The 21681-nt window shown below is 40.9% G+C and overlaps 1 protein-coding gene across 5 annotated transcripts in view; it reads right to left on the bottom strand.

Annotated features, from left to right (window-relative positions):
* Positions 1 to 9536: 9536 nt before the first annotated feature.
* The window catches only part of RTTN (rotatin), a 162721-nt gene continuing 150576 nt past the window's right edge, over positions 9537 to 21681 (bottom strand). For 3 of the 5 annotated variants that reach the window (XM_049619631.1, XM_049619632.1, XM_049619633.1), the window contains 4 exons: positions 19585 to 19852; positions 12063 to 12166; positions 10871 to 10940; positions 9550 to 9982 (listed from right to left, as the gene is read on the bottom strand). In XM_049619631.1, the coding sequence (XP_049475588.1) occupies positions 9897 to 9982; positions 10871 to 10940; positions 12063 to 12166; positions 19585 to 19852 (528 nt within the window). In that variant the 3' untranslated portion in view covers positions 9550 to 9896. Of the gene's footprint in view, positions 9983 to 10870; positions 10941 to 12062; positions 12167 to 19584; positions 19853 to 21681 lie in introns of all 5 variants that reach the window. The other 2 variants (XM_049619628.1, XM_049619629.1) reach the window with 2 other exon arrangements.

The following is a 21681-nucleotide window of genomic DNA, read 5'->3' as shown; positions in this document are numbered from 1 at the left end:
CAGGCTCTGAGCCATCAGCCCAGAGCCCGACGCGGTGCTCGAACTCGCGGACCACGAGATCATGACCTGAGCTGAAGTCGGATGCTTAACCGACTGAGCCACCCAGGCGCCCCATATATCTTTTTGTTTTTAAACTTCAGTTCAATTATAGAGTAGTAAGAGTTATTGGTCTACGTGGATTGATCTTTGAAATTTATTGAAGCTTTCTTGGTTGCCTAATATTTCACCAAATGTGAATCCTTCGTGTGGATTGAGGGGGAAATGTGCTTTCTCTAATTCTTTCTTATTTTTAAAGTTTATTTATTTTGAGAGAGACAGAGACAGCTCGAGTGGGGAGCTGGGAGAGAGGGAGAGAGAGAGAATCTCAAGCAGGCTCAGAGCCTGGTGCGTCACTTGAACTCAGGAAACCGCCAGATCATGACCTGAGCCAAAACCAAGAGCCAGACACTTAAACCGACTGAGCCACCAGGCTTCCCTTCTCTAATTCTTGGCTGCAAAATTCTGTATATATCCATTAGATCAAGGCTATCAATCGCTATTCAGATGCCCTGTATCTTTTTTGAGTTGACAGCTTAATCTATCAAAAATCAAGAGCATGTCTTAAAAACTACTCCTGCGATGTCGGTTTTATCAATTTATCCTTGTAGTTCTGCCACTTTGGACTTCAAACATTTTGAGGGTATTTTATTAGGTGCACGGATGTTTAAAATTACCACATCTTGACGAGTTTAATCCTCTATCATTGTGGTGACCTATTTCATCTCTAAATTTTTTTTTCTTAAAGTCTATTTTATTCTACACTAATCGGTTTTATTTTAATCATATTCATTTTTCATCCTTTCATTTAAAACTTTAAACCACAGGGGCGCCTGGGTGACTCAGTCAGTTGGGCGTCCGACTTCGGCTCAGGTCATGATCTCGCGGTCCGTGAGTTCGAGCCCCGCGTCAGGCTCTGTGCTGACAGCTCAGAGCCTGGAGCCTGCTTCCGATTCTGTGTCTCCCTCTCTCTGGCCCTCCCCCACTCACGCTTTTTCTCACTGTCTCTCTCAGAAATAAACATTTAAAAAATAAATAAATAAATAAAAAATAAAACTTTAAACCACATATATTAGATTTTAATTCAACCTTTCAAGTTTATCCTTCACTTGTGAGTTTAGTGCATTTACTTTTATTGATATATTTGGATGCATTTCTGTCATCTTAATTTATTCTTCCAATTTGTCCCCTTTTTTTGTTTCCTTTTTATCCTTTCTTACCTGAAAGGAAAAAAAAAAAAATCTCTGCATTCCCCACCTCAATAACAATATATCATTTTTTACATTCTTTATTCTTCCTCTCACTACTGTCCATCATATTGATATTACCTAAACTTAACATGTTTTATATGATATACATATAACATCATTTTTAAGACGTTTTCCATATGCACACACTTGTTACCACAGCCTAGATCAAGATAAGCCAGTGAACACTCTAAAAGATTAACATTATGGACTTCTGTCACTGGAGATGAGTTTTGCCTGGTATTGAACTTCATAACTTCATATAAGTACAATCCTCCAGTATGCCAATTAAATGTTTTTGACATTTATTCATGATGTTGTATTTATCAGCATTCTGTTACTTTTTATTGCTTAGCAACATTTCATTGCCTAAATAAACCACAATGTTTTAACCTATTCTCTTATTGTTGGGCATTTTGGGCTGTTTCCAACCCATTTCTCTTGGGCCTTTTTTTTTTTTTTTTGCCTTTAATATTCCTAAATTTTGCAGTGAGGAGTGATCATAGTCACTCACTCTCCACTGCAAAAACAAGCCCTGGTCAGAGGCAGCGTTAGGAAGAGACGTCTTTGAGACCGCAGAGCGTTGGCCTGGGGGTCTGAAGTGGCAGAAAGCAGAGGGACCTGTGGGGGGTCAGCACGCTCACCCGTTTTTGCAGCCCCTCACAAGTACGGAGTTCTGTGCTGTCTAGAGCTTGCCAGTGAGCACCCCAGGGCCAGAGAGCCCAACAAGCAAGGGCAGGAACTGTTGTTCCCAAGGCGACCGCTGGGAGAAGCGGGGGAGAAAATCCCCAAGATCTTCTGCTTTGACTCACAAGCCTTGCTGAGCTGTCTCCTGCCACTGACCACAAGTGACCCAACCACTATACACGACAGTTCCATGAGCTCCCTGTGAGGCCACGGCTCTCCCACCGCTCTCTCTTCCCTCCTGGGAGTCAATCAGGGGGGAGGATCAGCCGTCCCGACTGTTCAGCACATTGGCTAGTCCCAGCCCCCATATTCTAAACAATTTCCAATCTTTAAATCATACAGAGCAAATGCTATACACATTGGCTCTATCAGTTTTGTTTCACACTCTACACTTCAAGTTTCCCCATTTGGGTCAAAAATCAAAACACTGCACGGGAGCTGTGGTGTCCTCACCTTGCAGATGGAGGCGTTATCAGCTGTGGACAAGATACAGGTATAAGACATTTAAAGCGTTGCAATTACAGACTTCATCCCCCAGTAGACAAAGCATTTTCCCCAGTCCTCATTAAGGCAAACTATTACGTTTCCTTTCAGCCTTTACCACTGCCCCCTGCTTTCTTTCTGTGCAAAGCAGTGCCTTGTTTATTTCAGTTGAAGTCAGATTCTTCAGTGCCTGCTGCTGCTGAATGTGGGTACCAAGAAACAACTGGAAGGAAGCTGACAGGTTACCTGTTGATTTGTGCTTCTCACGCAGCATGGGTGACGTGAACTGGGTTCTTTTGGTTCTTCCACACTTGCTGGAGTCACAGCTTGTATGATTCTCAGAATTCACGGTTCTATCTTCAAAAAGCTGACACCTACACTCTAGTGCCCAAAAAGAATATCCCAAGTAAGATTCCTAGGAAGCAATGGATCTTGAAAGTTTAGATTAGTGTCTCTGATTCACGTTGGTGCTAGGTATATTTTCAAATCATTTCTAAAATACTGGGGTTTTTTTGCTCTTTCTCTACTGAACTAAAAAGATATTCTAAGAGTTTATAGTATTTGTAAACAGTGCTTTTTCTTTCATTCTTCATTTTTAGAACTTAAAAATCTATTCTCATGAAAGAAACACGTACGGTTGTGCATAGTTTGACAGTCAACAGAATTTTCACCCTAATTTACACTGTGAAATTCTGGAGCTTTTACTAATATTTTCCATATTCATTCAGTCATTCAAATAAATATAAAATGTGCATCTCCTTCATGCAAGGCATTGTGAGAAGCAGAAAATTAATGCTCAATCTAGAAGCCATATCTAAGCAGATGGTGGGAATGACTGTATGCAAATCAGAATAATACAAGAAGGAAAAAGTAACTAATATAAAAGCTGAAAAAAAAAAAAGCTAAACCAAAACCGGTATGGAAACTCAAAGAGTAAAGAATTTCCTCCCAGCTAGGGAATCTGACACAGCTTCGCGGGAAAGGTGACATTTGATCTTGACCTTTTAAAATAGCAGAAATGAAGTGTGAGGGTGGGTGGAGGTACCTGATGGAGGAAAGTTGAAGAATTAAGTCACAGAGGTAGGAGAGAAAGGGGAAGCAAGCTAGAGAATGTGAGGGGGTAAAAGGTGAATTGAGAATAAGTCGAGAAAGTACCCATATTCTCTAACCTGTGCAACCTTTTTCTGAATATAGGGAGCCTGGCAAGGATTAACCAGTCAACAAACAGGAGGGAGTTCAAAGTTTCAAGAAATCTTATAAACTTATAGTGTAATAGAACCTCTCTTAATTGGCCCCCACAGAACAGATTTCCTAAGATTTAACAACTCTCTCCATTCTCCCAATAAACCCAGTGGCTGACAGTGGAGCCCATGTGCACCGAGGCCAGCAGCACGACCCCTCCAGCACAGCTCTGGCTTCCGGTAGGCAACTTTCAAGCTGACCGAGATCTGACTCTACTTGTTCCTAAACAATTTGAACCACTTAGACTCATTACTGGAATTATAGAATTTGGTTAAATAGTAATGACAGAGGTGAGATGAAAAATATTTATTTCTGTAAGGACTAAGTTGAATGTTTTGCAAAGAACTGGTATCAAGTAGTCCCTTACAAAGAAAGGGCTATTGAATCTAGTGTGGGGAGGTAATTACAAAAACAAACAAACAAACAAACAAACAAACAAAAACCAAACAGCCAATAGTAATAATTAGCAAAAATAAAATTAGTAAAACATCCGGAAGAATTCCTGGATAAAACAGTAAAAAAAAAAAAAAAAAAAAAATTTTTTTTCAGGAAGAAGCTGGGGTTTAGACTGCTTAATAAGTGTCTTAGTTCTTGTTCCATTTCTAAAAACCAAAATTGGAAACTGTCCAGTGCATTTGATATGATTAATGCCCCAAAACAGTGTTAACACCAATGAAGGAACCACCCTCAAAAGAGGACTCAGCCCTTAATGAAGAGATTGGAAAGTGAATATTCTCATTTTTGAAATAAAATATGTATTTTTTTTCAATTAACCAATTTTTAGCTCCTATCTTTGAGGATGCCAGATTCTGTTTAGCCCAATTATTCCAAGTTTCTCCATGATAAGCAGGTGGATTCTGATAGTTAAGGCTTCCGTGTCATGGGGATAAACTCCACACAGGACATATGGCTTCACACTGGAAAGTCATCTTAGTTTTGTTTTCTGACATTAATACTTCTGGTTCTGACTGTAACTAGAAATAATCACAAAGTCTAAATGGAGATTGAATAAATTCAATAAGCATCTTATAAGCTTTGCGATTTTTCATTGGGAGGCTAATACTTTCACCTCTAATTATATCACGCTTTTCTCTTAAGTTAACTAGAACATTGATCTGTGGGGCAGAGACTGGTGGCTGCCTAACCACTGACCAGCAGAGGACTGCGTCACTAGATATGGCGGTGAGCCCAGCTGAAGGGCTCCACTCTTTCACCTCCCTTGCAGCTGAGAGTGACCATGAGTGTGCCTGTGTTCTGTCCAAGAAGATGTGAGCCAAGTTGTTGGGAGTGGTCTTACAGGAAGGATCCCTAAAAAGGCGGGGACATCTTTTCCTCTCCTTTTCCTTCTAGACATCCATGAGATGACTACCTGAACAAGGCGTGCTTTCCAAGACGTGCTATCAAAGATGGGAGAGCAGAAGGATGGACACTTGAGCCCCTGAGGACCCTGTTAGCGAAGGAACGGCCCCTTGGGGGCTTCCTACATGTAAGAAAAAACACTACAACAGAAAAAAGAAGAAACTTCTCTTTTACTAAAGCCATAGTTATTTTCAGTTTTCTACTCTGCAAATCATGGCTTTTCCTAACAAACTGTAAACCAGGTATCATATCTATAAACTGATACATGACAATCCAGTGTTCATGATAAATATCACCAGAAAATGATTAAAAGTAATTCTCCATTTTATAATCTGCGTTTTTATAATCTCTTTCCATGGCAAGCCAAGGGAAGAATGTTCTAATAGAGTATCTGAGGAAAGCATGTTCTCAGAATTTGCCCAGAACTGCAAGCAATCTGCTTGCTACCAGAATGCTCAGTATCACCGCCCAGATGAACCAAATGGGACGCAGACGTTCCCAAGGCACAGCCGTGGGTAGAAGTAAAGCCACAGGGAAAGACATTATTCACAAAGGAAAAATGCATGAAAGAATTCATGTCGTGGAGTCTACATTGAAACACATATTTTTCTCTTGGCTTTCAGGCAAAATTAGTTAAAAGAGAAATTTATTGAATGCTACCTTGTAGATCTTTTGTGAAACGTTATTTTAAAAGAGCATAACTTTTTTCTGAAGCAGATTTCTCAAGTGCAGAAGGAGCAAATGAAATGCAAAGATGAACGTTGTTGGGAACATTTAAAACAGGATCACGCTGAGCTCATCACATCTTGCTGCCAAATCTCAGAATCCTGGGGTCTTGGCATAGTCTTTCGTACATCCTGAGCTTTGGGGCCCAGCATCCTCTCACCCAGTCCTAGCTGACTTACTATTTAAAATTTATAAGGAATTTCCCATGAGGAATAGTTTTTAACTGGAAGAATAAACTCTAAGTTGCCCATTCACAGGAACAATAGCATTTAATCATCCGATCCCATTGACTTTCTGGACTGCAGCAGGTCAGCAACAGACTGATGGGGGAAAATGGCTACCCTCAAACTGATGGATTCTTTAAGCTGAGGTTTTCTTTTGGATGCTATGTTTTTATTTCTTGTATTTTTTAGTCAAATTGGGAAGGAGCAATATTTCACCAACTCACAGTCAATCTGAACAACCTGACAAGCAGGATAAAATGTACCAAATCTATCTAGCTGCCCCTAACACCTCTACGCCGCGCTTTCCAAGACTCAGGCTCTCCGTGATAGCTTGATGAGCTCAGCGACCTCAGGACTGTGAACACGTCCCCACCAGAAACTGACAATCCTTTTGGAATGCTGAAACCTCAGTTTTGACAACATAACTCGTCTCCCAGCCTATCCCACCCCCAAAGAAATAGAAGGGTTGCAAGGGCACAAAGGATTTAATGTTTTAATGAGAAAGAGCCAAGTTTGTGAGAACTATACGAGAGTAACTAATCACTAATAACATCCAAGGGACAATCAACTATGTACCAGGTACTATGCTGGGCACTCGAACCTCTCCCCAACTTTACAAGGCAGGTGTCCTCATCCCCGGTTACAGCAGCAGAAATGGCCCCGAGGCTGCCCCAGGGCCGCCATCGCCGTGTACGGATGAAGCCACAGCTGACACCAGGTCCCCGTGGCTCCGGAGCCCAGTTCCCTTAACCACGTGGTTATGCTCTCTCATTCCGTAAGAGAACTTGTATGCATGCCTGGCTATGGCAACAGCAGCAACGCTGATCATTGTTCCTACCCATCAGGCTGCCAAATCTGAGGAACATCATGAGTCAAGCAGCAGATCTCAGGAAATGGGGAGAGACAAGGTGCAGCCACAAAGACTAATGATGTATGATTACTACAGATGATGAGTGTACTTAATACTACAAAGGGAAGTTGACAACCTGCAGTTAACTGGGCAATTCTATTTTTCACTCCATTCTTTACAGAACAAAGAAAAATACAGCCAGTTACTCATTTTTGAAAGTGATTTTAGGAAGAGTAGGAAAGGCTCCATCTAGGTCTCCCAAGCATTCTACTTTTTCCTGTTTTCGAAACGAAAGGCTGCTTCCTCCCACAATCTGCTCAAGGTCCTAAATTCAGAGCCTCTGTATCAATGTCTGCGCATCATGGTGGAAACGGTACAGGCTTCGTGTGCATTCACAGCACACCAGCAATACTAACCCAGCCAACCAAAAAGGCCAGGAGATGGGAAATTTGGAGACCATGAGGCATGAACTGGTCCCCGACACCTATTTTCTGAATCTTTGCCTAAACCAGAGATGGGTGATAGAAAAAACACTTGACTAGCATTCAAGACACCCAAACTCAAGTCCTATTTCATTAGTAAGTAGCTGGCTAATGTTCAATCATTTTCAAGTTCTAGGCAGTTTTCTACAAAAGAAGGGATTAACTGTTGGTTCTCAAACTGTGGTCAGTGTAAAGATCACCTGGGGACGTCACTAACAATACTCCCGGACGTTGGCCTGAGACTCCGCTTCAGTGGGTCCCGGAATCTGCATTTCAACAAGCTTAGGGGATTCCGATGCTCAGGGCTCCCCAAGTTAGCACCAAGACAGCTGCTGAAATAGTGGGCCGGTGACCTTAGGAACCTTCTGCTTACCAGTTTCCCCACTGGCTGGCTAGACACAATCTGAAGAGACACAGAAGGGAAGGGCTGCCGTCAGGACCAGGAACACTACCTGCCCCTGAGGCTCAGGTCCCTGGACACCAACAGATGGCAGTGCAACTTTTCCTGAAGCCATTACCTCTGGTCCTTTTCTGGGTGACAGTCCTCCTGGGCTTCAGCAGGTAACATCCCCCACTGGTTTGAGCTACTGGGCTACAAATCCCCACCCCCCCCCACCACCATGGTATTACCTTGAACTGCTAGAGAAAATAATCAGTTACAACTCTTCCTGATTCCAAAGATATGAGGCAAAGGATACCCTGATATGTCAATCAATCAATGCACCATAAAGGAAATGATTATTTCCTTGGAGAGATCTGATTTTTGTAGAAAAAACAGTTGTTAGCTAGAAGATCCAAATACAAAGACAGGAATTCCAATGAGGAAAAAAAAAAAAAAGAAGCAGCACAGCATAGCTAGACAGGCAGCCACAGACAAACTACCTAGCCACACTCAGCCTCCATTTATTCACCTCTAACATAGGGATAACAGTAATTTAGAGGAAGACAGATTAAATAATAAACGTTCTAAGAATAGCGCCCTGTGACATAGAAAGAGCCCTTTAAATGGAAGTTACAAAGAAATCCATCTCATTATTCATCAGTGGGGGCTTACAAGGTAATAACAAGAAAACGGCACAGAATGTAAGAAACCAGGAGAAAAGGTGGAAATAATTCCCGATTCCTGCTCTCAGAATCGGGTGAATTTTTCAGAATACTGGCATGTCTATTTCTTTGAGTTAACTTAGGCAGCCCAGAAACTTCTGAACTTCCTAGATCTGTTGTTCTAATCAATAATTTTCAGACACTTACAACTTTTTCTGCTTCTATTTCAATATTTAACAACTATTCTGTGCTCATGCTTCTAGCTTAAATAACATCTTCTGACTTATTTTAGTGATGATGGCAATTTGCTAAAGCACTTTAAAACTGTTATTTTGGGGGGGCACCCGTGTGGCTCAGTCAGTTGAGTGTCTGATTCTTGATTTCAGCTCAGGTCACGATCCCAAGGTCGTGGGATTGAACCCTGTGTCGGGCTCTGTGCGGAGCATAGAGCCTGCTCAAGATTCTTTCTGTCCCTTTGCCCCTCTCCCCTGCTCGCTCTTTTTCTCCAAAAAAAAAAAAGTGATTTTTCTGTTAACAATTCAAACTTTCCTATAAATAATGAGTGTACATAACTATGTGTGTGCATGTATACACACACATATGTATTTGTTTTTCTTTTCTTAGACACAATTTTCTTACTTTTAAAAGTGTTGGGAAAACTGCCAAAAGTGATCCATACTTGAATTGATTCTAATTTAAGTTCTCAGTTCAGAACCACATGCCAGTTAAGGTTACATCATGAATGCCTGACAGAATTTGTTCCTGCTAGATTTTATTAAGTCTTAACTCTTCATGATGTTTTGGGCTGAGCTAGAATTTGAACACAGGCCCCATCTGATCATAAGTTCTATTTCTTCCCTCATTATTACACAACATTTCAGAAGCTGAGAGGTGAAAATAATAAAATATAGCAGGTTAACAAATCATATACAAAGGAGTTAATATCACTAAAAATTGCATAAAGAAGCTACTCACAAAATCATAGACGTTTACATGCAAGTATCTCTTCACCAATGTAGATGCCCTGGGCAAAATAAAAGTTTGTGAAACAAGGATCTGTATTGACAAGAGTCAGATTCCATGTAATAAATTAAGGAAGAAAAGGAAATCAGAATTAGTAATTCCTCCAATTACCGCAATTCATATTCATGATGCTGATCAAAGTCTGCAAGCAGCAATTATTAGTCAATTTTCAGTTTCTAAAAATACTTTATTAAATAACTGTTAAGTAGGATTTTTACAAAGCAAATTGCACAAAAAAAGGTAAAAATGTTTATGTTCCCAAAAGTTCCTGTGCCTCTTTTTTTATCATCTTCTTGTTGTCGGCTGCTCTTTCTCAGGGAGCCAGTACAAAGGGGCAGAACGAGGACGTCTTCCGTTCTGCTCCTCATCCGGAAGGAAGGCACAGCACCCTGCAGAGACTCAGCGTGTCTCTAGCTAAGAGTTGCTACACGGAGTCTGCTTCAAGGTGGGCTCACCTGGGGTGGCCGTCAGCCTCCGGGCTCCTTCACGGTGCTCAGGAAGAATTAAGAAGCTGAACGAGGTTTTCGAGGCATTTCATATAATAGGCATTTAGCGGGGTTTCTTCTGAGTTTGAGAAAGCTGAAAGAGAAAAATAAGAGTATGGAAGAGTAAGTTTATGAAACTCAGTACTGCACTTAAGAGCGGCCAGAATTCATACCTATTTTTTAAACAAGGTACTTCCATAATGGTTGCCATTACCTATAATACCGAATGAACGCCTTGCTCTTTTTTTTGCCCCATCCCTCTTAATGCCTAAACTCTGACATAACTCAATTACTCGGTACCTCTAGAAACTCATGGTCACAGCAAGAAACCAACCAAAAAAACTATAGACCACTTATAAAGAATCAGACTACAAAAAAATTCATTACTAACTAATTAGTAACAAAATAACTGACACAAACTAATAACTAAAAGACTCCGTACAGTACAAGGAGGACACAGTACAGTGCCTTAGCATAAAAAAGTGTTCAAAGAATAATGCTCATTGAAAACCTGTGTCACTTAAAATGAAAAACGAACTGTGAAAAGAAAACCCTGCCTCATATCATGATCACATCACAGGGCTGAGAGGATACAAGGGCAATGGGATCTATTCTCGGAAGACTGTAATTCAACTCCCTGATGTCAGATCAAAGTTTTCTGTTCAAGGTCAATTCTAATTGGGCCCAGCTCTTATCACCTAAGAACACACTACGGCACAGCGGTAGCCACTGGCAAAGGACATTTAGTGCAAGAAAAAGAAAAGGAGTTGGAGAAAGATCACAGACATGTTTCAAGAAATTATTGTATCTCAAACCTTCATCTATCAAAACATTTTATTATTTAAAAGGTGACGTAATGAAAAGCATGGACCAGTGTTGAAAACTGTCTTTTCGCCGTGAACTATCCAAGTATTTCACTAATCACAGAATTCACTGAATAGCTTCCAAGGTTAACTGTAATCTCTTTCATAATAAAACTTACTTTTCTTTGCTAACGAATATGCTTCATCCACTCTTCTTTTTATTGATGGGTTTTTCAAAGTTGTTTTTGCCTGGAGAGAACATAGAGCAACCCAAGAATCAGACTTCTTCGCACACGCCAAGGATCAGGACACTACAGTACTAAAGCCACCACTGCTGACCGCAAGCACTGAGCAGATTATCATGAAGCAGGACAATGTGGTCAGGGGGATTAGACAGAAGCACATCCCCCTGGGTCGTCGCCCACATCCTTCCCTCTTTAACTTGACTCTTCTCTGCTGCTCCAAGTTCTTTGTCCCCTGCCCTGCCCTTTACCCCTTCTCTCCTAATCTCAAGTCTTAAAGGAAGACTCAGTCTTGGTTTCAATATTTCATATTCCCTCAAGCCCCAGATTTCAGATTAAAATATATCAAACGGTACCAGGTGGTCAACAAATATTTACTAAGTGACCGTAAAGTGCCAAACCCTGTGCTAAGCCTTGGGGACACACGGTGAAAGCGACAGCACAGCCTTTCGCCTCTTGTGCTGTCAGCCAGCGGGGAGAGCAGGCAGCACAGACAAGGGACTATCAGCTGAGAGGGCACCATTCGGGGACGGTGTCTATGGGAACGCTGTCTGTCACTGGCCACTATTTAATGGCTAGATACCCAAGGGCACTTCTCTCAGGAACGAGATGTCTGCAGTGAAAGAGAAGACCAAAGGCCAGAGAGGGCAAGTGCGAGGCTGCACCTGCTATCGCTCCCTTGCGGCCGGCCCTGTGCTGCAGCCTTCCAGGAATCGGGTCCTCTCAAAACTCAGCGGCGACACAGGCTAGACAAAGAGGAATCACACAGCTGGATAAAACTTCGTTATTTGGTTTTATTTCAGGATATATTTTTCCCGAATACGTCTTTTAACAGAAATGATCTATACTAACATTACATCAATATGCCAAATCAAGTTATACCAACAGGGAGAATTCACCCAAAAGAGACAGACAGCCTTCTGAAATGAGACATCCTGTTAATTAAATGACAATGATTTCAACTGATGGCTCACTAATTGTATAAATGCACAAGACAATAAGGTCCTTGAGTTCGTTTTGTTGTTGTTGTTGTTGTTTAAAATGTAGCTGATACTCCTCTGGCGCCCCTGGCTGCACTCTCAGAGGCTTGGATTTGCCCCTGGCTAGAACAATGACTTTAAAAACTGACCTTTTGATAATTGTGAATCAGAGCCCAAAGCGCAGCTGCTCCAATCCTCTGAGCATGTTGATTCTCGCTTTCCAGACAGGCAGCTAGCACATTAATGACTTTTTCTAATAATAAACACATTAGGGGGAAAAAAACAAAAGTTCAGTCCCAGACATCACAATGCATTCTGATCTTGGACTAGTCAGATACTCCCTTTGCCCCCATCAGAATACATACAAAGTTGGTATCACTAGACTGTGGCAAAAACAATCTGGTAAACCATACGTGGGAGGACAACCTCACAACAAACTATCTTCATGACGGGCACAGAACAGTCATGGCAGCCTAATTCTTTTGGCCCTAATTCAACAAAGGCACATTCATTTAAACAACAATAGTGCAGAAGTAAGTAATTATACAAAGAGTTGTATAAATGAGCTGTTCAATTATAGTTCACATTTTGGTGTGCAGGAAAACAGATGTGCTCTTATGATAAATTATAAAGACCATTATACAAACATCAACAGCATGGGTTACTATATAAAACAATAATCAAGAAATACCAGATTAGTTAAGCCTTTTAAAAAAGGACTAAACATTTTAGAGAAATGCTTTTGTGTACTTATGTGTCAGAGGAAAAAGTGATTTAAAGGCATATCAACACACAAGATGTGTCCCCTTTTTGCATAGCTAGGCAGACTGTGAAATCAAGACTTACAAGTTATCTGCAGCATACTATTCGTTTTAAGGGAAGACACAGAGAAGTCCAGTCCCAAGGAGATTTGTCAGGGTGTTTCAGAAAAGTATATGAACCTATCTTATTACTAACTTTTATATATTTTATTGTATCAAATTATTTTTCCTCTAAAATCTATGTTTAAAAGCATGTTCCATTTTTAAGCTCAGAGCCTGGAGCCTGTTTCAGATTCTGTGTCTTCCTTTCTCTGACCCTCCCCCGTTCATGCTCTGTCTCTGTCTCAAAAATAAATAAACGTTAAAAAAAAAAAAAAAAAAATTTGATGATAGAGAAACACATGCTCAGAGCTTGTTATTGGGAACCCTCTCTCTCTCTCTAACCACTCCCCCCCTCTACTGGATGCATCTAATTAAATGGTAACCTGGTTGAGGGCAGAGTCTATATCTGCTCACTGATAAATATTCCAACCACAGTGCCAGTGTATTTTAGAGGCTCAATAAATACCAGTTGGATGAAAGATTCCATAACTTGGGGCACCAGGGTGGCTCAATCAGTTAAGTGTCTGACTTCAGCTCAGGTCATGATCTCGTGGTTCACAAGTTCAAGCCTGAGTCCAGCTCTGTGCTAACAGCTCGCTCAGAGCCTGGAGCCTGTTTCAGATTCTGTGTCTCCCTCTCTGCCCCCACCCCCCCCTTCTCTCTCTCTCTCTTTCTCTCTCAAAAATAAAGAAAACATTAAAAAAAATTTTTTAAAGAACGATTCTGTAACTAAAGCAACAAAAATGCTGTTTAGGTGATTCTATTTAGTTGTTATTTTTTTATTTCATTTATTTATTTTTTTAATTTTAAATCTTTTACCGAAAAAAAAAAAAAAGCTCCATAAAGTGAATTCTGTACCATCAAGAGACAGTGTGGAAGGTACACAGAGTGCTGAACTTTCTGCCAACCAGCCCCTACTCCTTACCACCCACCTCCTCCCCATTCCCTGGCTTTTCCCATAACTTCCCCATAATTAGCCTATATAAATAGTTACCCGATGAAACTCATTATGTGCGGTTGTAGGTGACAGCTCGTACTCTTAGGGCACATCACCCAATGAAAGGGTGATTCCCATGTGTTTCTCTATCATCAAATGTTTTTTTTTTCTTTTTTAATTTTTTTTTTTTAACGTTTATTTATTTTTGAGACAGAGACAAAGCATGAACGGGGGAGGGTCAGAGAGAGGGAGACACAGAATCTGAAACAGGCTCCAGGCTCTGAGCTGTCAGCACAGAGCCCGATGTAGGGCTCAAACTCACAGACTGTGAGATCATGACCCGAGCCAAAGTCGGACGCTTAACCGACTGAGCCACCCAGGCGCCCCTACCATCAAATGTTTTAATACAGTGTACTAAACTTAGCATATAACCCCTGATCTAAAGAAGTTTATAATAACTCCTTCTACCAGTTACTATCTCTTAAGCATTTTTTTCAAAAAAATTTTTAATGTTTATTCATTTTTTTGAGACAGAGAAAGAGAGCATGAGAGTGGGGAGGGGCAGACAGAGAGGGAGACACAGAATCTGAAGTTGGCTCCAGGCTGTGAGCTGTCAGCACAGAGCCCAACGCAGGGCTCGAACTCACGAACTGAGATCATGACCTGAGCTGAAGTCTGAAGCTTAACCGACTGAGCCACCCACGCACCCCTCTTAAGCATTTTTTTTTTAAATTTTTTTTTTTTTAGCATTTACTCATTTTTGAGTGAGAGAGACAGAGCATGAGCAGGGGAGGGGCAGAGAGAGGGAGACACAGAATCAGAAGCAGGCTCCAGGCTCTGAGCCATCAGAACAGAGCTCGACATGGGGCTCAAACTCACAGACTGCGAGATCATGACCTGAGCTGAAGTCGGACGCTCAACCGACTGAGCCACCCAGGCACCCCAAGCATTTTTAATAAAGTACATACATAGATCAATTAATGTGATGCCCCCACTGATGATGCAACAGGATAAGTTTTTAAAAATACATTTCATTGTGAGATATAACACGGTTACAAAAAAGGCACATTAAAATAGATATGAAGTGAGCACCTACAAACACATATAAATAACCCCAAAAGATAACAGTAAAATGTAGCTAGATAAGTAGGAAATGAGTTTTACTTACTACTTTTCTTCTTAGTATAATTGATTTAATTACACATTTAGGGATGCCATCTTTATAGTTTTCAGAGCATAGGACTTTCACCTCCTTGGTTTTTACTCCTAGGTATTCTTTTTTGGCACAACTGTAAGTGGGCTTGTTTTCTTAATTTCTCTTTCTGTTACTTCATTATTAGTGTATAGAAACACAACAGTTTCTGTATATTGATTTTGTATCCTGCGACCTTACTGAATTCATTTATCAGTTCCAATAGTCTTTTTGATGGTCTTTTCTGTATATATCATAATGTCAACTGCAAAGAGTGACACTTTCACTTCCTTTCCAATCTGTACGCTTTTTCTTTTTCTTGTCTGTGGCTAGGAATTCTAGTACTATGTTGAATAAAAGTGGTAGAGAGGGCACATCCTTGTCTTGTTCCTAATCTTAGGGGAAAAGCTCTGTTTTTCACCACTGTGCATGATGTTATCTGTGGGTTCTTCATATATGGCCTTTATCATATTGAAGTACGTTCCCTCTAAACCTACTTTGTTGAAGGTTTTTATCATGAATGGATGTTATACTTTGTCAAATACTTTTTCTTCATCTATTGAAATGATTGTAAGGCATTTATCCTTTCTTTTACTGCTGTGATATCACATTGATTGATTTGCACATACTGAATCATAGTTGAAACACGGGAATAGAATGAATCCTACTTTATCTTGGTGAATGATTTTTTTTAACGTGTTCTTGGATTCGGTTTGCTAATACTATGTTGAGGATTTTTGCATCTATGTTCATCAAAGATACTGGCCTATAGTTCTCTTTATTTGTAGTATCTTTATCTGGTTTGGGTATCAAGGTAATGCTGGCCTCAGAGAATAGTTTGAGAATAGGTATAACTCTTCTTTAAATGTTTGGTAGAATTCACCTTTGAAGCCATCTGGTCCTGGACTATTGTTTATTGGGAGTTCTTAATAACTCATTCAGTTTCATTACTGGTAATCAGTCTGTTCAAAGTTTCTATTTCTAACTGATTCAGTTGGGGGAGGTTCTATGTTGCTAAGAATCTGTCCATTTCTTCCAGGTTGTCCAATCTGTTGCCATATAATGTCTCATAATATTACAATTCTTTGTATTTCCGTGGTATCAGTTGTTATTAATCCTATTTTTGATTCCATTTGGATCCCTCTTTCATTTTTTTTTTTAAATGAATTTGGCTAAAGGTTTAGCACATTTGTGCTGATCTTTTCAAAGAATCAGCTCCTGGACTTCATTGTTCGGTTCTACTGCTGTTTTGGTTTCTATTTCATTTATTTCTGCTTTGGTCTTTATTGCTTCCTTCCTACTACTGGTTTGGGGTTTTGTTTGTTCTTTTTCTAGCTCCTTTAGCTATAAGGTTAGGTTGTTTACATGAGATTTTTCTTGAGGTAGGCCTGCATTGCTCTAATCGTCCCTTTTAGAACAGCTTTCGCTGCATCCCAAAGATTTTGGACTGTGGTGTTTTCATTTTCATATGTCGCCATGGATTTTTGCTTTCCTCTTTGATCTCCTGGTTGATCCAGTCATTGTTTAGTAGCATATGATTTACCTTCCATGGAAATCTCCAGAGTTTTCCTTGTGGCTGATTTCTAGTTTAATAGTGCTGTGGTCAAAAATGATGTATAGTAGGACTTCAAACTTTCTGAATTTGTTAAGACTTGTTCTGTGGCCAAATATAGGATTTGTTCTGGAGAATGTTCCACGGACACTTGAGAAGAATGTATATTCTGCTGTTTTAGGATGGAATGTTCTGAATATACCTGTTAGATCCGTCTGATCTGCTGTGTCATTCAGAGCCACTGTCTGCTTGTTGAAGTTCTGTTCGGATGATCTGTCCATTCATGTAAGTGGGGTGTTAAAGTCCCCTACTATAACTGTGTTACTATCGATTATTTCCTTATGTTTGTTAGTAGGTGCTTTATGTATTTGGGTGCTCCCATGTTGGGTACATAAATATTTATAGAATTTGTTTGGCTATTATTTCAAATCTTTCAATTTTTCACTTTCCTATCGCCTGCAAACATTCCCAAGTTTGTCACTTATTTTTCTAAATATGGTATAACTAAATTTATCTTTAAATCTGTGTTTTATAATTATAATATCTGAAGCCTAGGCAGATAAGTTGGTATATTTCTCCCTGCTGGTTCTTCCTCATGTTGCCATGTTTCCCGACGGGATTGGTCACATTTAACTGTATACTAGTGAATACTTCTGAAAAATTAGTTGTGGAGGTTCTCTGAGGCTTAGTGTGCACTTGTCCTCCATCCATCAGAGTGGCAGATTGCTTCTGCTAAGCACCCAGAAGCACTGTCGATCAAGGTTCGGCTCAAACCAGGTCACAGGCCACTCAGTCTATGCATCTGTGGGGTGCAGAGCTGCGGGGAGCAGTCTGTGGTGCCCATTCTCACACTTGTTCTTCTTTTCTTTATAATCACCTGGATGTGGGTTGGGGACCAATTTAATTTTGATTCGTCTTTCTCTTAAGAGGCTAGGTCTTTGGGGTTTACACAATACAGCCAAGATGGCCCCAAACTCCCCCTGTCGTGGATACTCTCAGCTGTATTTCCCTGACTCCTTGGCATGCCTGAACAAAAGCCAAGCATACAATGTTGGCAAATGTCCTCAAGACAAAAAATGCACATTTCCTGTATATATTTTGTGTCTCTCTAGGCACAGACTTTCAATTAAAATGGGCCTGGGAGTTTCCCACTATCTTTTCAGTTCTTCAATTTCTTTAAGGTAAATTTTGATATATTTTATCTAGCATATTTTTGTTGTTTTCAGAACAGACCTTGCCTGACATTTATAGAAACAAGGAATACTCTGGCTCTATTTTTCCAAGCCTCACAACCTACTCTATTCCTGACCATCAAAACCAGAGGTTTGGGCACTAATTATCAGAATTATGCAGTCTTACATGGTAGATTTTTAAGCTAGGTGCCTCTGCGAAGCCCTCCCTCTGGATCCCCAAGGGGAAAAGGCCTGTGACATGCCTCCAAAGATCCATACAAAAACTGCACAGTTGCTGCCTCTTATCCCTGCCTTGGAGGCCCCGATGTCATGTCTGTGGAGCTGAGGAAGCTCCTTCTTACCAAAAGTTTGCCCATGTGCTTTAAGCTAAGGAAGAAGAGAGAGCATCACTGTTACAAAGAAAAGCTAAAAATAAATCCAGAGGGAAAATGCAGACTTCTCCTTGAGTTCCCTTAAGCTGTCCTTTTTCCAACTCTCTTAGTAAGAAAATTGCAGTGAGTAGTCCCCAAAGAAAAAACTTTCTGAGAAAGAATAACAGATGAGAGCAGGCATGGGAAAAGATCCCTCACGTAGCTACCTCACTGCCCTATGTGGCAGGGCCTATCATTATCCCTCTCTACCAAACCAAGGGCTGAGGCACAAGCCCACGGTGGCCAGCACAGCATCCGTAGAGGAGCTATGGAAAAGCAGAGCTCAGATCCACAGTTCATCTCACTACGTTAAAAGCTGACTGAGCTTCTAAAATCTTTCCCTATATTTCCAGCTATCCAATAGTTATCAGAAAAAGAGAAGCACCAGCACACACGGGAGAACATAAGCATAATCACTGACACTCACTTAGAAACTCCACATGTCACAGGAAAACACCTGTAAGAAAACACTAAGTACAAAACATGAGAGGAAAACACAATTAGCCCATCTGGAGCAGCCACTACGCTCCATAAATGGTTCCAGGCACTTCATGTGTGTTTATAAACTGATTTCTAGAGCCCGCCTCTTTTTATTTCCCCCAAACAATGCGATGCCTCCTTATAAAACTCCCTCCCTATAAATGTCACACTCTACTCACAGAAACAGCACATGGCTGTAGAAACAGACCTTTCCATTTCCCTCTTTCTGTTTCAAAATTATTCTGAATCCTCACCTCCACCTGTCCTACATCTCAGAGAATCAGGTCTCTGTAAGGCTAATTTCACCATTTGGTCTTGGATCCTGAACTCTCCTGCCTACTCAAGAGCTCTCTCAATCACTGAATATTCACTGAATGCTCACTAGTGACAGGCACAATTCTAGATGCCAAGTGAAGAAAAAAGACAGAAACCTCTTGACCTCCTAGGAGCTAATGTTCTAGTGTGGGCAGACTAGGAATGAACAGATATATGCCAAAAACACATATAGTATCTCACCTGGTGGTAATGTCAACAGGGAGGGAGAGGAGAGAGGGAGAGAGAGAAGGATGGGAGGCAGGAAGAAGGATGAAGGATGTGGGGGTTATCACGTTGGCAGGTTCGTCTGAAGAGGCTTCACTGACACCGCAGCACCTGCTCAAAGACCCAGGGGAGCCAGGAGAACAGAGATGGGAGAAGTCAGGGTGAGGCCAGAGAGCGCCCACGCCAGGCTCCTCCTCCCTACCACCTCCGGGATCCAGTGCAGCCACCAACAGCAAGACTCCTGGCAGCCACTGGAGAGCTGGAGCCATGTCTGGTTCATCCCTGAGGACAGGGGTCACACCTGATTCGTTCCAACGGCCTCTGCCTCCCACACTGCCTTGAACACAGTGGTGCTTAACAAATAGTTGGCAGATTACTTATAAAACATTTTGTTTTACTCTAAATGGAATACTGTACGAATGACCACATGTATAAATGGGGGTGTGTGTGTGTCTGTGTGTGTGTGTGTGTGTGTGTGTGTGTGTGTGTGACGTGAATACTCACCATTAGCCAGGATCTTGGGCTTATTGGCAGGACTGAAGCAAATATTATGAAAAATAAGGAGAGGTATACACGGGCTGCTCTTATGCTTGTATTTGCTCATCTCTGTAAGCAAGTCCAAACAGCCATCTAGCCTCAGGATCATTTGTTGGCCATCTTCTCCAAGTGAGATATTCAAGAGTAACTTCAACCAAAGAATGGTCAGATTACTGAGATGTTTATTTCCTCCTTTTGGCAATGTTAGAGACAGAAAGTTCTGTAAGAAGTTACTCTGTGGATAAACAGAGAGAATATTATTTTCTTCTTGACTCTTTTCATTATTTTCTTTGTCCCTTGGAGACCAATTAACTAGCATTCTGCTCTTCTTTTCCCAACTTTAATTTCTCCTTCCTCCTAACAACTTCCAAATACTCCCATCTAAACTGTTTCCAGGTATAAGTGAAAAAATTAAGGAGAACAAAATAGTGCTCAAATTTTTAATTCTTACTAATTCTTTCCTGACGATGGATAAACTAACTACATATAGTCAACTCTTAATTATTTAGGATGGATAATTCCAGTTGGGGATTATTTCAGGCCTCCTGAGTTCTCTCTCTCTGCCTGCCTTCTGGCAATTTTGCTACTCATTAAAAACTATCCTATGGGGAGGAAAAAGAAAACAAAACCCAAGTCAGTCTTGGATACCAGTTAACAACTCTAGTAGTATTGAGCAGACCGGAATCTTTATAGCTACAAGTGTGCTTAAAAATGAAAAAAAAATCTGGGGGAGCCTAGTTGGCTCAGCAGGTTAAGCGTCCAGCTCTTGATTTCAGCTCAGGTTATGATCTCATACTTCATGGGATTGAGCCCCATGTGCACTCTGCACTGACAGTGCAGAGCCTGCTTGGGATTCTCTCTCTCTCCCTCTCTCTCTGCTCCCCCCTCGCTTGCATGCACTTTGTCTCTTAAAATAAACAAACAAACATTAAAAAAAATTTTAAAGCGCAACTGAGCGTCCAACTCTTGATGTCGACTCAGGTCATAATCCCAGGGTCGTGGGATCAAGCCCTCCATTGGGCTCCACACTGACCATGGAGCCTGCTTGACATTCATTCCCTCCTTCCCTCCCTTCCTCTCTCTCTCTCTTTCTCTCTCTCCCTCTGCCTTGCCCCCTGCTCACACTCTCTAAAAAGTACAATAAAATAAAATAATCTACATGTATATCATATATTCACTTTACCCCCACTGCTTATCATTACAGATGAAATTCTCATGGCTACATGCCACCCTAGTAAACTTATAGAGGGGTATCAAAAATATCAGTTGGATATTTTGACCGGAGAACAGAAGTGTGATCACTTAACTTTCTTAACTGTCTGGAATACCAGGCTATAGAGATAGGAGATCTCTCTCCTGCTTAATAATCTATTCTGGCCTATTCTTGGGTTCTCCTGCACCTAAATCAAGATGTTGGCTTGAATCTATTAAACACATTTAATACTGTTACCTAAAAGGATTCTGAGTCTAAAAACGAAAGGATATAGAAATGCTGACTCACTATATTGTGCACCTGAAACTAATATTATTACATTGTGTATGTTAACCAAATGGAATTTAAGTAAAAATTACAAAAAAAATAAATGAAATTAGCTACAGAAATATTAGCAACATTACCCAAGCAACAAGTAAACTGTGAAACCACATGCCCACTTTGCGTTGCACGGTCACTCACACCTACTTCTCATTGCTCAGTCCAAACTGACACCTTCTAGATTTATCCCTTGCCTTTCCTGTTCAGCTACATTCTACCATGATATTGGAGATCTGGAGTGGACACTAGTGATAAAACATATGGCAGTGCTTTCAAGTATAAACATACTATGGGCATTCCTTCTCTTTGCTGGAGCTAAAGATGCTTTTAGACAATTTCCTATACCATGTGGAATGTAGAGAAACATGGTGGAGAGAAACCAGACACTTTAGAGTCTTGTTGTACAAAAGTGCTGCTTATGTCTTCTAATGCCCATAGCAGGGTAACGGAGAGGTAGAACTGTTAAGTACCCAGGGCTCATTATAACAGAGCAGCAGAGGAAGGCTCGGGGGTTTCCTAACTAGAGCAGA

Source organism: Panthera uncia, assembly GCF_023721935.1.
Source record: "Panthera uncia isolate 11264 chromosome D3 unlocalized genomic scaffold, Puncia_PCG_1.0 HiC_scaffold_8, whole genome shotgun sequence".
Lineage (NCBI taxonomy): Eukaryota > Metazoa > Chordata > Mammalia > Carnivora > Felidae > Panthera > Panthera uncia.
The sequence above is the reverse complement of the archived record's forward strand: the minus strand, read 5'-3'. Positions and strand labels throughout refer to the sequence as shown.